The 12,386-nt window shown below is 44.4% G+C and overlaps 2 protein-coding genes across 2 annotated transcripts in view; one reads left to right on the forward strand and one right to left on the reverse strand.

Moving 5' to 3' along the window:
• Positions 1-5,258, reverse strand: part of aco2 (aconitase 2, mitochondrial) — a 70,759-nt gene extending 65,501 nt beyond the window's left edge. The window contains exon 1 of the mRNA XM_059953719.1: positions 5,170-5,258. Coding sequence (XP_059809702.1) covers positions 5,170-5,205 — 36 coding nt within the window. The 5' untranslated portion in view covers positions 5,206-5,258. The remainder of the gene's footprint in view (positions 1-5,169) is intronic.
• The window catches only part of phf5a (PHD finger protein 5A), a 39,400-nt gene continuing 31,989 nt past the window's right edge, over positions 4,976-12,386 (forward strand). Inside the window, exons 1-2 of the mRNA XM_059953722.1 lie at positions 4,976-5,095; positions 5,586-5,695. Coding sequence (XP_059809705.1) covers positions 5,644-5,695 — 52 coding nt within the window. The 5' untranslated portion in view covers positions 4,976-5,095; positions 5,586-5,643. The remainder of the gene's footprint in view (positions 5,096-5,585; positions 5,696-12,386) is intronic.

Consider the following 12,386-nt stretch of genomic DNA (forward strand, 5'->3'; position numbering starts at 1 on the left):
TCTCGATCTATAAAACTGCAGTGAGTTAGCGTGAGAGAGAGAGAGAGAGAGAGAGAGAGAGAGGGAGGAAAATCTTGCATTACTCTCTGCCCTTGGAATCACCTCAGTTATTAGTTTACAGCCTCACGCCCAGCTTATAACAAGGCCTCTACTGCAAAGACGGTCATGCACTAAGATTCTGAAGAGGTAGTATGGCATTTAGTCAAGGAGCTTAACAACAAAATATTTATGAAACTCATAATGAACATTGTGCATATTCAAGGCCACAATTTACACAAAATAACTTAGAACAGAGGTAGTACAGCACTGGAACAGGCCCACTGGGCCACAATGTTGTACCGAAATAGCTAAAAAGTAAATCAAAAACCCACAAAGATGAAACCCTCCATCTTCCTCATATTTATCTCTTAATGTAACTGCCACCATACCAGGCAGCTCATTTCAGCCACCACTCTCTTCAGTAAAAAACTTACCCCTCACATTCCCCTTGAACCTATCCCCTCTCACCTTCAATGTACAGCCTCTGGTATTAAGACATTTCAACCCTGGAAAATAGATACTTCCTATCTCTTCTATCTATGCCTCTCATAATCAGATCTTCCCTCAGCCTCTGCCACTCCAAAGAAAATAAAACAAGTTTGTCCAGCCTCCTGATAAAATCTCTTCTGCACTGAAAAAGGATCTAGTGCTTTCCTGGCCTATATAATGAATAAACTCTTTTTGGGTACAGGTATCAATTTTTCTGACGCTTCAACAACAAACTCTGCTACTGAGGAAGGTGGCAGAGTTTGTCATCGAAACGACGGTTAAGATCGATACCTCTACCTGGCTGAAAGCCTAAGAAGAGTTTATTCCTCTTCTGCACCCTCTCCAAAGCCTCAACATCCTTCCTACAGTGGGGCGACCAGAACCGTGTGCAATACTGTTCTGGTTGTCCCATAGTAATGCAATACATTACCATAGCCAAACCAGAGTTTTATAAAGTTGCAACTTAACCTCTTGACTTTTGAACTCAATACCTTGACTGATAAAAGCAAGCATTCCTTAAGCCTTCTTAAACCCAATCTGAAATGCTCTGCCACCTTAACATGGGAACCATTCTTTATTCTGAATAACAAATCAAGTTGCAGAGAGAAAAAACAGAAGAGAAATAATGTAAATACTGATTCTAATCCAGGGAAAGAACAACAATCCTTAAATTACTGTGCATCAAAATACACCTAACCACAGACACACTTACAGATTGAATATTTTATAATTAGTCAAAGTTGTTCTAGAAAAAAAAACAGATACATATGAAGGAAGCCAACTTTGCTCTACAAATTGTCCTTTCCACCCCTAGACAGAAGCAGCAAGATTTAAATGGCAATGATGTTTCTAAATTCAAACATGCTGTATTCTACAAGAGCTCAATAGTGCAGATGCCAATAAGGCTGCTGCTGTCGGACCATATCTCTATGGAGGGGAACAAATAGTCAAGGATTCAGGTCCGAAGGATCTCAGCCCAAATGTCTATTCCCCTCCATACCAGACTTGCTGAGTTCCTCCATCATTTTGTGTGTGTTGCATTGGATTTCCAGCATCTGCAGAATTCTCTTGTGTTTATGGAAGGAGGGGAAACACGTGCCAGCCTACATTGGGAGATGCATGGCAAAGAGAGTTAGCAGCACTAACGTATCAAATAACTCGTCTGGGGCGTAGCACATCAATGCAGTCACAAGGAAGGCATGCCAGAATCTTTCTTAGGAGGTTCAGCTTATCAGCGAACACTCCAACCAACTTGCACAGATGGATTTTTGAAAGCATCAGATGTGCAGGAACGCAAGAAACTGCAGAGAGCAGTGAACAGCCCAATGCATCACGGGTACAACCCTTTCTACCACTGGTAGTACCTACAGGAGGCGATGTCTCCAGAAGGCAACATCCATCGTCAAAGATCCCCACCATGTGGGCCATACCATCTTCTCGCACCTACCATCAGGCAGGAAGTACAGGGCCACTCCTTCACCCACTTGGTTCTTAAACTACCTGGAACAATCCTAATCACTGTGGTTTAGCAAAAGGAGCTCCACTTTATTTACACTGTACTAAAATACTCAGTGGCTTGGTAGCCATTTCAAGAGAAGTTTTAAGGCTCAACAACAGTAGGTCACGTCAGGATTTCCACCCCTGAATGAGCTTGTTTTAACAACAATCAATAGTTATGTGCGTATTATTAATGAACTGTTCTTTTTTGATATAAACTATTCCAGATTATTAACTGATTTTCACTTCCTGCCATGACGGGATTGTAACTCTGGCCTTGGAATCATTCGAGCAAGGGCTTGGATTACCAGTCGTGTAACTAACTGCTATGTCGCCATTACACTGATAATGACATGTCAGTCATCCTGCATCACCACCAGAATTGAAGCCAGACAAGTTCCTGAGAGAAGTGGTTAAAGAGAATGTAAAGAGGGTTTCTTCTTTTTGTTAACTAGCAGGAATGCTAATTTACTGATAACGAGAATGGTATTCCTTTGTAAACCAAATGGGGATTAATGTTCTTTCTTCTGAGTCTGTAAGCTTTTGTTGACGGGCTTTTGGGCAGATCGGCGCGAGGGGGTCGAGAGAGAGGACGCAATGCTCTAAGCTGGGCGAGGATCGGACCCCAAAGGGGGGTCCGAGGCCGGGAGATTCTCCGAGGGGGGGGGGATGAAGCTAGATGTGCTTGGTTGACCACTCGGAGGGTCCTGAGCTGTTTGGAGAGTCGAGGAGTTCGGAGGGGATCGAATGGTGGCCAGAAGACTTCAGTAATTGAGCTCCAACGGTTGTGCACGAAGTGGTTTGGACTTTGATAAGTTTGGCGCCTTTTCTTTAATTTTCTCTTCATATATACTGTATCGTTATTAATCACTTAGTTATAGTAATCTTTATAAATTGTACTCATTTAATCGCTTATGGTGTACTGTCTGTTTTTGGGCGAGGCAGGGACATCACACAGCATCCACACCAGCTGATTACCCAGTTTGGCGGGGCCGAAGGCTGCTCCCCCTAGACGAGAACGAGCTGAGCGAGCCTGAGGCGACTCAGGGGGTTACAAGAATAATTAGTGACTTAATCAGTAAAGAAAACACTTGGCTGTAAGAAAAGGTCACAGATGGATCTACAATGACTCAATCATTTAATGATGCACAAAGCCTTTCCAGCATGTGAATCTGTTAATAGGAGGAAAACTAAATGGCAATCTGGGTAAGTGTGGCTTCGGGAAGCATCAACAATAAACCACTCCACCAATTACCCTAGAGTCAGTCCCGAAAGCACAGGCACATTATGGCTCAAAACACTAACTTGCCGAAATCTGGCATAAGACGTAGGCCATTTGGAACATAGAGTCAGCTCATGGTTGATCCATTTCCCTCTCAGCCTCATTCTCCTGCCTTCTCTCTGTAACCATGACTAACCAAGAACCTACCAACCACTGCCTGATATAACCACTGCCAAGGACCTGGCTGGGTGGAGACGCGTCTCTACTAAAGGATTGTAATCTGCTCCTTCCCACCGCTAGCCTGCAGGTCACCCTTCGGCAAGATGTAGCACCTGCTTGGACCCCCAGATCATGGTCACGTGAAACCATGGGAGCAGGTGCCGGATGGTCATATGAGCAGCCGGTCCATATCAGAAGTCTGTTAATGCAACCACTGACACCAGGCAGGTAATCTCTGGAGAGCATTGATAATGGCTAGAGGTCACCCGTCTAGTAAAGACATTGCCCAGCAGAAGGCGATGGCAAAATACTTCCGCAGAAAAATTTGCCAAGAACAATCAGGGTCACCATTATCACCTACAGCATGATTTGGCCTCCGCAGCCACCTGGGGCAACAAATTCCTCTGGCTAAAGATATTCCTCATCCCTGTTGTAAATGGAAGGCCCTCGATTCCGAGGCTGTGCCTTCTGGTCCTAGACTCCCCTACTACAGGAAACATCCTCTCTACATCTACTCTACCTAGGCCTTTCAATATTCGATAGGTTTCAAAGAGACCCCCCCCCCACCCCCGTTCTGCTAAATGCCAAGTAGGTACAGGCCCAGAGCCACCAAACGCTCCTCAAATGTTAACACATTCATCCCCAGAATCATTCTCGTGAACCTCCTCTGGACCCTCTCTAAAGTCAGCACGTCCTTTCTTAGGGTCCCAAAACCGCTCACAACACTCCAAGTGCGGTCTCACCTGTAAAACCTCAGCATTCCTTTCTTGCTTTTATATTCCAGTCCTCTCAAAATCAATACCAACATTGCATTTGCCTTCCTCACCACCAGCTCAACCTGCCAGCTAATCCGTAGGGAATCCTGTACGAGGTTTGCAATACCCGTGACCTTTCTCACAGGGACGGGCAAAAGTGCATGGGAATACCATTTTCTGCAAAGCCCCTACGTGTCACTCACCAGGCTGATTTTGAAACGTATCATCAGTGCTACATTTTCTATCCCAAATAGCAAACAGGGAGACTTTTATCAAAAGCATTGCAGCGGGTTAAGGTGGTTCACCTTCTCAAGGGCAACATTAAATGCTGGGTTGAGCCACGACGCTCTCCAGTTTATAATGAAAACAGGTTAAGGGCTTTCACGTAATAGTCAAGCGTTGACAGTTTTGCAGCTAAACATATAATAACATATAAACATATAATATAAACTCGTAATCTTATTGCTTCCATTACTTCGTTACTTTTTCGAAATGCCGGAGTGAAATTGTCTCCTCAAGCCGCAAGTACAATTGATAACCAGGTGCTGTGGTTACTAATTGGAGGCTGTACATTAGGCGGTCTTCACCAGAGTAGAACTGCTCTGGTGTAACCTTGCTGTCACCTTGGCTCCTATGAGCAAAATAAAATCCGGCGTTTCCCACGTTTTTTTATGTCTTTTGGCAATTGTAATCCTCATCAATTACCGAAATCCCGAAGCAGGAGTTCGGGCCAGTGAACTGTTGCCATGGAAATCCAGCAGCTCCAATCTGGGCTGTTGGAGGAACTGGTAACCCGGTACCGCCGCCGCTGTGGTAAAAGGTCAGCGGGAGATGGTGGCGGAAGGCTTTGCACGTCAGCTGAGCAGTAGTACTGGTGAGATGATTCCCCCACCCAGCCATGCAACTACCCCTAGCCTTTTCCGATCGCCGTTCGACCGCGCTCGTTACCTGTAGCCTGCCAGCGGTCAGGATGTACGTCGCCATTTTGTTCACTGACAAAGATGCCGCATGGATATGACGTCACAGAGACGTCTTTAATACCCCTCCCAGGTCCTAGCCGCTAAATCAGAAATATGACTTTATAATCGCGGAATCTTCCCAAAGAAAACTAAATTAAAAAAACACTATTCAATTAATTGTTTGAAACAAAGTCTAGGTGAAGCATCGAATGAGACGCGTTGCCGCAGTTGAAATTTATTTAAAACTTTACAACAATAGGTCCTTCCACCGTAAGTGATATATGTTTAGGAGCGCGTATTTCTGTTAAAAAATCACTTTCTGTGATCACTTTATTTTTGGAAATTGGTTTACTCTAAATTTATCTCCTCTGTTCTGATTTTCTTTTTTACAAATTGTAAGAGTAGAGGTCAAAGTACAGAGGACGGAGGGTGCTTCCGGCGGCGAGTGGCGGTTGGAATCGCGATGGCGAAGCATCACCCGGACTTGATTTTCTGTCGGAAACAGGCCGGCGTGGGTGAGTTAGCGGACGGCACTGCTGACGAGATCCCTCCCTGAGTTTCTGAGGGGTCGTATTTGGAGTTGGGGAGCGGCTTGGAGGAGCAGACTCGGCGCACGTGGGGTCGGGGACAGTCCCGCCGTCTGGTCCGGTTGGTTCCCCGTCCACTGCCTGCACTTTACTAGAGATACAGCCGGTGGAAGCCCCAGTAACCCAGATTCAACCCCGACCTCATGTGCTGCCGCTGTGAGATCAGGTCTGGTTTAATATCACCGGCATTGGTCGTGAAATTTGTTAACTTAGCAGCAACAGTACTATTCAATACATGATAATATAGGGAAAGCAATAAGTAAATCAATTACAGTAACTATATATGTACTTTAAATAGTTAAATTAAAAGTAGTGCAACACAATTAATAAAAGTGAGATAGTGTTTATGGATTCAATGTCCATTTAGGAATCGGATGGCAGAGGGGAAGAAGCTGTTCCTGAATCTCTGAGTGTGTGCCTTCAGGCTTCTGTACCTCCAACCTGACGGTAACAATGGGAAGAGGGCATGTCCTGGGTGATGGGAGTCCTTAATGATAAATACTGCCTTTCTGAGGCACCACTCCTTGAAGCTATCTCGGATACTACAGACGCTAGTGCCCATGATGGAGCTGACTAGTTTTACAACTTTCTGCAGCTGCTTCTGATTCTGTGCAGTCTCGCCCCTCCTCCCAAAACCAGTCAGTGATGTGGTTTATCAGAATGCTCTCTGCAATACCTCTGCAGGAGTTGTCAAGTGTTTCAGTTGACAAACCAAATCCCAAACCCTTAATGAAATATAGCTGCTGTCTTGCCTTCTTTATAACTGCATTGATATGTTGGGACCAGTTTAGATCCTCAAGAGATCCTGACACCCAGGAACTTGAAGTTGCTCACTCTCTCCACTTCTGATCCCTCTGTGAGGATTGGTTCATCTATCAGTTTGTGATGAACTGGAGTTTGCATGTTCTTATGAGCATGTAGGTACCCCGCAGGGGCTATACGTTTCTCCCATCTCAAAATCATGCAGATTAGCTGGTTAATTGACTGCTGTGAATTGGCTGTAATGTAGGTGGATGATAAAGTCAGTAGGGAGTTGATGAACATATGAGAGAAAGAAAATGAAGTGGAGATCTCAAAGTGATTCTGAAATCCCAGAGATGGCACTGACATAATTGGCAGAATGATCTCTTATGTCCCAATGGCAGTCATTCTATAAAGTAAAAATATTTCAAAATATCGCACACAAAATGCTGGAGGAACTCAGTAGGTCGGGCAGCTTTTATGGAGAGGAATAGATGAGTGAATATATGGTCAATATTTCAGGCCGAGGCCCTCATTCATTTCCTCAGCACTGGGAAGGAAGGGGGATGGATGCCAGACTGTTCAGTTCTGATGCTCGTTCAACTGGCCCTGGTGTGAGGTTGTATTGCTCTGGGCACCAGGCTGATTTAAAGGGCTTATGTAGTTACTTTTTTGTGGGGAATCTGTGAAATTCTCTGTCCAATGAAGCAGTGGTTATCTCAGTAAATAAGACAAAGTTGGATAGTTATTTGCATAGTAGGGGAATTAAGGGTTACGGGTAGGTGGAGAATAGCCATGATCTTATCGAATGGTGGAGCAGGCTCAATGGGCCATATGGCCGACTCCTGTTCCTATTTCTTGTGTTCTTATGAGGGTGGCGTGGTTTGGGCCTGGAGCCTTTCACAGCAGCAGTGTCTGTCCTCATGCGAGGTACAATCCGCTGTTTAAGCACTGGTCCAGATTGGAGACAAGAGCTGATTTCACTCGTTCTCCAGGCTGCTCGTCTCCATGGTGCTGAGGCTTTGAAGACTGCCCTGGCTGATGTGCTCCATGCCTGCTAACATGATAAGTGAGTTTTGGGCCTAATCTGGGCCTTGGATCTGAGGACTCAATTGTGGATCGGAATGCTGTTGTTCATTCGTTTGCGTGGTTTATACTTTTTTCCTTTCTCTTGCGCATCAAGAGTTGGTCTTTTTATTTTTATTTTTTTTCTTTAATTAGGTTCTTTCAGGTTTTTTGCTTTGTGACCACCTGTGAGCAAGTAAACTTCAAGGTTGTATAATTCATGCATTCTTTGATAATAAGTGTATTTGAATCTTGAATACAAAGGGGGGGGCGAGGGGAAGTAGGACTAACGAAGGCGATAGGTGAAGCCAGGTGGGTGGGAAAGGTCAGGGGCTGGAGAAGGAATTTGATAGGAGAGCAGAGTGGACCATTGGAGAAAGGGAAGGAGGAGGGAACCTGGGGGGTGGGGTGAGGGGGGAAGTAAAAGGTCAGAGTGGGGAATAGGGGAAGGTGGATTTGTTTAGTGGAAGGGGAAATGGATGTTTGTGCCATCAGGTTGGAGGCTACCCAGATGGAATACAAGGTGTCGCTCCCCCACCCCGACAGTGGCCTCGTCTCGGCACAAGTGAAGGCCGTGGACCGACACGTCGGAACGGAAATGGAAATTAGAATGTTTGGCCACTGGGAGGAATTTAAAATATGGCTTAAGACAAAGGAACGTTGAGAGAAAAAAATAAATAGCAACAGAATCTGATCAAGAAATAACATACACATAAACGACTGCTAAACCTATTATGTTGCATCTCTGGTTATTGATTGAAACAACATCTCTTCTGTGCTGCAGAGCCTGTTGCAAATTCAGACAAGCTATTCCAATACAGTTACAGCACTGGCCCATCATTATTGAAAACTGCTGTCGATTATCAACGATGCAATGACGTTACTATGAAGTAGCACTTGCTCACCAATGCCTCGGAGACACACGGACCTCCAGATGTTGGAATCTGGAGCAATACACAGAACACCGGAGGAACTTGGCAGGTCGGGCTGCATTTATGAAGGGAAAAGCACAGTCATTGTTTCAAGTTGAGACTCTTCATCTGGGAAATGGACAGTCCAAGTAAGGTTCTCGACCAGAAACGTTGACTCCATTTCCCTCCATGGACATTGCCTGACCTGAGTACCCTCCAGCATTTTGTGTTTAGCGCACTAATGCATGGTCTGTGCTTTGCCAGGACCTCTCCTCCCCAGACCTCATTGCAGATTTGGATTTCAGAGGTGAGATGGGAGTTGACACCAAAGCATTTAGCGCCGAGGTGTCCTGGTAAAACCACTGAATGAGTACCATGGCAAGCATTAAGGCTGATTTATACTTGTGTGTCACATCGACGCCGTAGGCAACACATACCCTACACCGTACCTACTCCGTACCCTACGCTGTAGGGTGATGTGCACCTCTCCAGAAAAGTTACTCGCGCGTCATGGTGACGCAGACCGCAACAACTGTGATCGGTCCGCTTGGTAGCATCGCATTTCCTCCTAAGCATTTCTGGTTGCTGCCTCTCCGCCATGTCTGTACACAGATGCGAAATAGATGAACCAAATCGTCAAATCTACCTGCCGACATGCGAAAATGTTTGAAATGCATCTCCTCGTCCACGTCTCTCACGAAGAAACTCAACACGGTGGCACAGAAACCCCACCGCCAGCTAGCGTTCTGGCACACATCAACGCATGCTCGCTATGGTGTAGAGTGACGCAGACGTGAAAATCAGAGTTATGGCGTAGGCTGCAGCGTAGCCCGTACGCACAGGTATAAATCAGCCTTTAGTTGCTCGAGTCGTACTTCCCACAAGGAAGATGGTTGTGGTTGTCAAGAGGGCATTCATCCCACTGCCAAGAGGTCAGTGTAGGAGTCCATCAAGACAGTGCCTTAGGCCCGGTGATCTACAGCCCTTTCATTTACAAAATCACAAGGGGATGTTTGCTGAGTACCAGTTCCATTCATAAGTGCAATAGAATATGAATATTCTAAGTGCAATAAGACTTTGATGACATTCAAATAAACATAAGCGTTTAACATTTCAAATCATGTAAGTGTCAGGCAATAGCAGTCTCCAACAAGAAAGCATCTACTTACTAAAGCTTAGCGCAATAGCATGAAAAATTGCTGAGTTCCAACCCCCCCGCCCCTCAAAGGGGACTTGTGATCTGCATCAGCTGCTCATATGACCATCCACCACCTGCTCCCTTGGCTTCATGTGACCCTGATGTGAAGGGGAGTGGGGGTGAGGTGAAGCAGGTGCTACACCTTGCCCAAAGCTGACCTGCCAGCTAGCGGAGGGAAGGATCATCTTACACCTCCTTTGATAGAGATATATCTCCTCCCCGCCTCCCTGTGCAGTGTGTAACATCTCCAAAATGCAGTGCATCTATCACCCAGAGTTTTATGACAGCATCTCCCAAGCCCCTGACCTCTACTATCAAGGAGGAAAAAGAATGTGGAAATACCACTACCTTGGGTTCCCATCCAATTTGAAAATAAGTTGGTGGTTCCTTTGTAGCTTGGCTCAATTCCTGAACCACGCTACCAAATTAAACTGTTGAAATACCTTCACCAAAGGAATTCTGGAAGATGACTTACGGCCACCTTTGCATGTGAAATTAATAATGGACAAAATATCCTGACCTTGGCCATTATGCCTAGATCCTGGAAAATGAATGTACCTTTTTAAACTTTACAAATCTATTTCCAGAGTCTCTTCTTGACCTTTATCTTTTAAACATTTTTGTCAATAAATGAATGATGCTAGCAATCTGTCCAACCATGTCTGCACACATCATAAAGCAGAAATCAAAAAAATTCCACACACACACACACACACACACACGAAGATGCAAATACAAGAGTAATTGGGCTTTCCAGTTTTAGATTTAATATTTTTTATTTAGCTCCAAGCATGGAACAAGGTAGGAAATGATTTGATGTCCATTCTGGTTTTGATTTGTCTGAAAGACAGTAAGCTAGAAGTATTGAATGAATTTTCATGATCCCTAAAGTAACTAATCCTATGATTTATCATTGTATGTTGTATCGATCAAAAATTCAAAGTTCAGATCTATTCCCAGCTTCAGGCATTGAGGCTAATTGCATAATACTGTCAAAGTGGCATATGCAGTTGCCATGGTCTGAAATTGAGGCAATAATTTTCAAAAAGCTCCCACACAGGAGTTTACTTACTAACTTATTGCCTGTTGCACCACTGGCACTTTGGGCAGAGATGCGGGCAGAAGGTCCCCTATCTCTGTCTGTCTTTGGCCATCTTCTCTATTGTGGTTCAGGATCCTCATTTCTGCTTCTACAGTACAGCGCTAAGTTGCCTTTGGTCTTCCGTGTTTCTTCCACCCTTCAGAGGTCCTGTAAAGCGCTATCTTGATAGAGTTGGCTTCTATTCTTATCATGTGCCCAATCCACCTCCAACGTTTCCTTACGATTATGATCACGTCCTCTTGACGCTGAAGGAGTAGTGTGTGGATTGGAGAGATATCCTAGCCAGAAAATACGGAGGATCTACCCAGGTGTTTAGTCAAGAAGATTAGAACACATGGAATTGATTTTAATGTGCTAGCATGGATTGAAAATTGTTTATGAGACAGACACCGAAGAATGGACCAATCTCCAATTGATAGGTTGTGTCAAGTTGGCATCAGGCTTGTTGGGTCTTTGTCTTTATCCATTTCAGCAATTTGAGAAACCAAATGTCATAGTTCCAAGTTTGCTAATGGTGCGAAACAGGATGTGAGTACGGAGAAGAATGAAGAGGCTTCAAAGGGGAGAGAGGCATACTCAGTGGTTGAAATTACAGCAGATAAATTATACTATGGAAAATGTAAGGTCATCAGCCTTGGTGCACACGGCAGCAAAAAGGAGTATTTGTTAAATTATGGAAAATTGGGTCGTGTTGATATTCAAAGAGATCTAGTTATGCTTGTATACAAGTCACTGACTGCCAACAATTGGAAGGGTAAATGTTATGCTAGCATTGATTGCAGCAATAAATGGCCTTGGTGAGAATGCATGTGGAACACTTGTGTAAAGTTTACCCAAGATTGAATGACCTTGCCATTGAGAAAATACTGCAAAAATTTATGAGTGGTTACAAGGATGATAACTTTGCTGTGTAAGGAGAGATCGAGTAGCCTGACACTGTATTCTCTAGAGGTTAGAAGAGGTGAAAACACCTCATTGAAATACAGAAAATTCTTAAAGGAGTTGACAGGTTAAATGCAGGGAGGATGTTTCCTTGGTGCTGGAGCCTTAAGACCGGGGAGCATAATTAGAGAATAAAGAGTAGGTCACTTAGCACCAAGATTAGGAACATTTCAGATTGGTGAATCTTTGGAATTGAGTCAATGAGTTCATTCAAATCAGATGGATAAATTTCTGGACAGTAAGGCAATTTGGGGATCCAGGGAATTAGATCTAGAACCAGAACTGGGAAGAAGGCCATGATCGTACTGAAAAGCAGAGCAACTCAAAAGGTTGGATAGTCATGGCGTCTATTTCTCATGAAGGGATGTGATATGAATGAATGTTTGTCGTAACGGTGAAGAGAATGATGACGATGATAATTATCCGCAACACTATTTGAACCAGTGTACTTACTGCCTGTTAGGCCACTAGCACTCAGGGCCGCAATGAAGGTCGTCCATTTCTGGTGATGTTCAGTGTCAGTAGCTTCATGTCAGTTTTGTCAAGGACTCAGCTGATTTTCCAGGCACTACCAATTTCATTCGAGCTTGTTTATTAAACTAAAATTCACTTTTCAGTTCCTTTACATCCCCATGGACCATCCTGTTCCAAATTACCCAT

The sequence above is a fragment of the Hypanus sabinus genome, chromosome 29 (assembly GCF_030144855.1).
Source record: "Hypanus sabinus isolate sHypSab1 chromosome 29, sHypSab1.hap1, whole genome shotgun sequence".
NCBI classification, from domain to species: domain Eukaryota; kingdom Metazoa; phylum Chordata; class Chondrichthyes; order Myliobatiformes; family Dasyatidae; genus Hypanus; species Hypanus sabinus.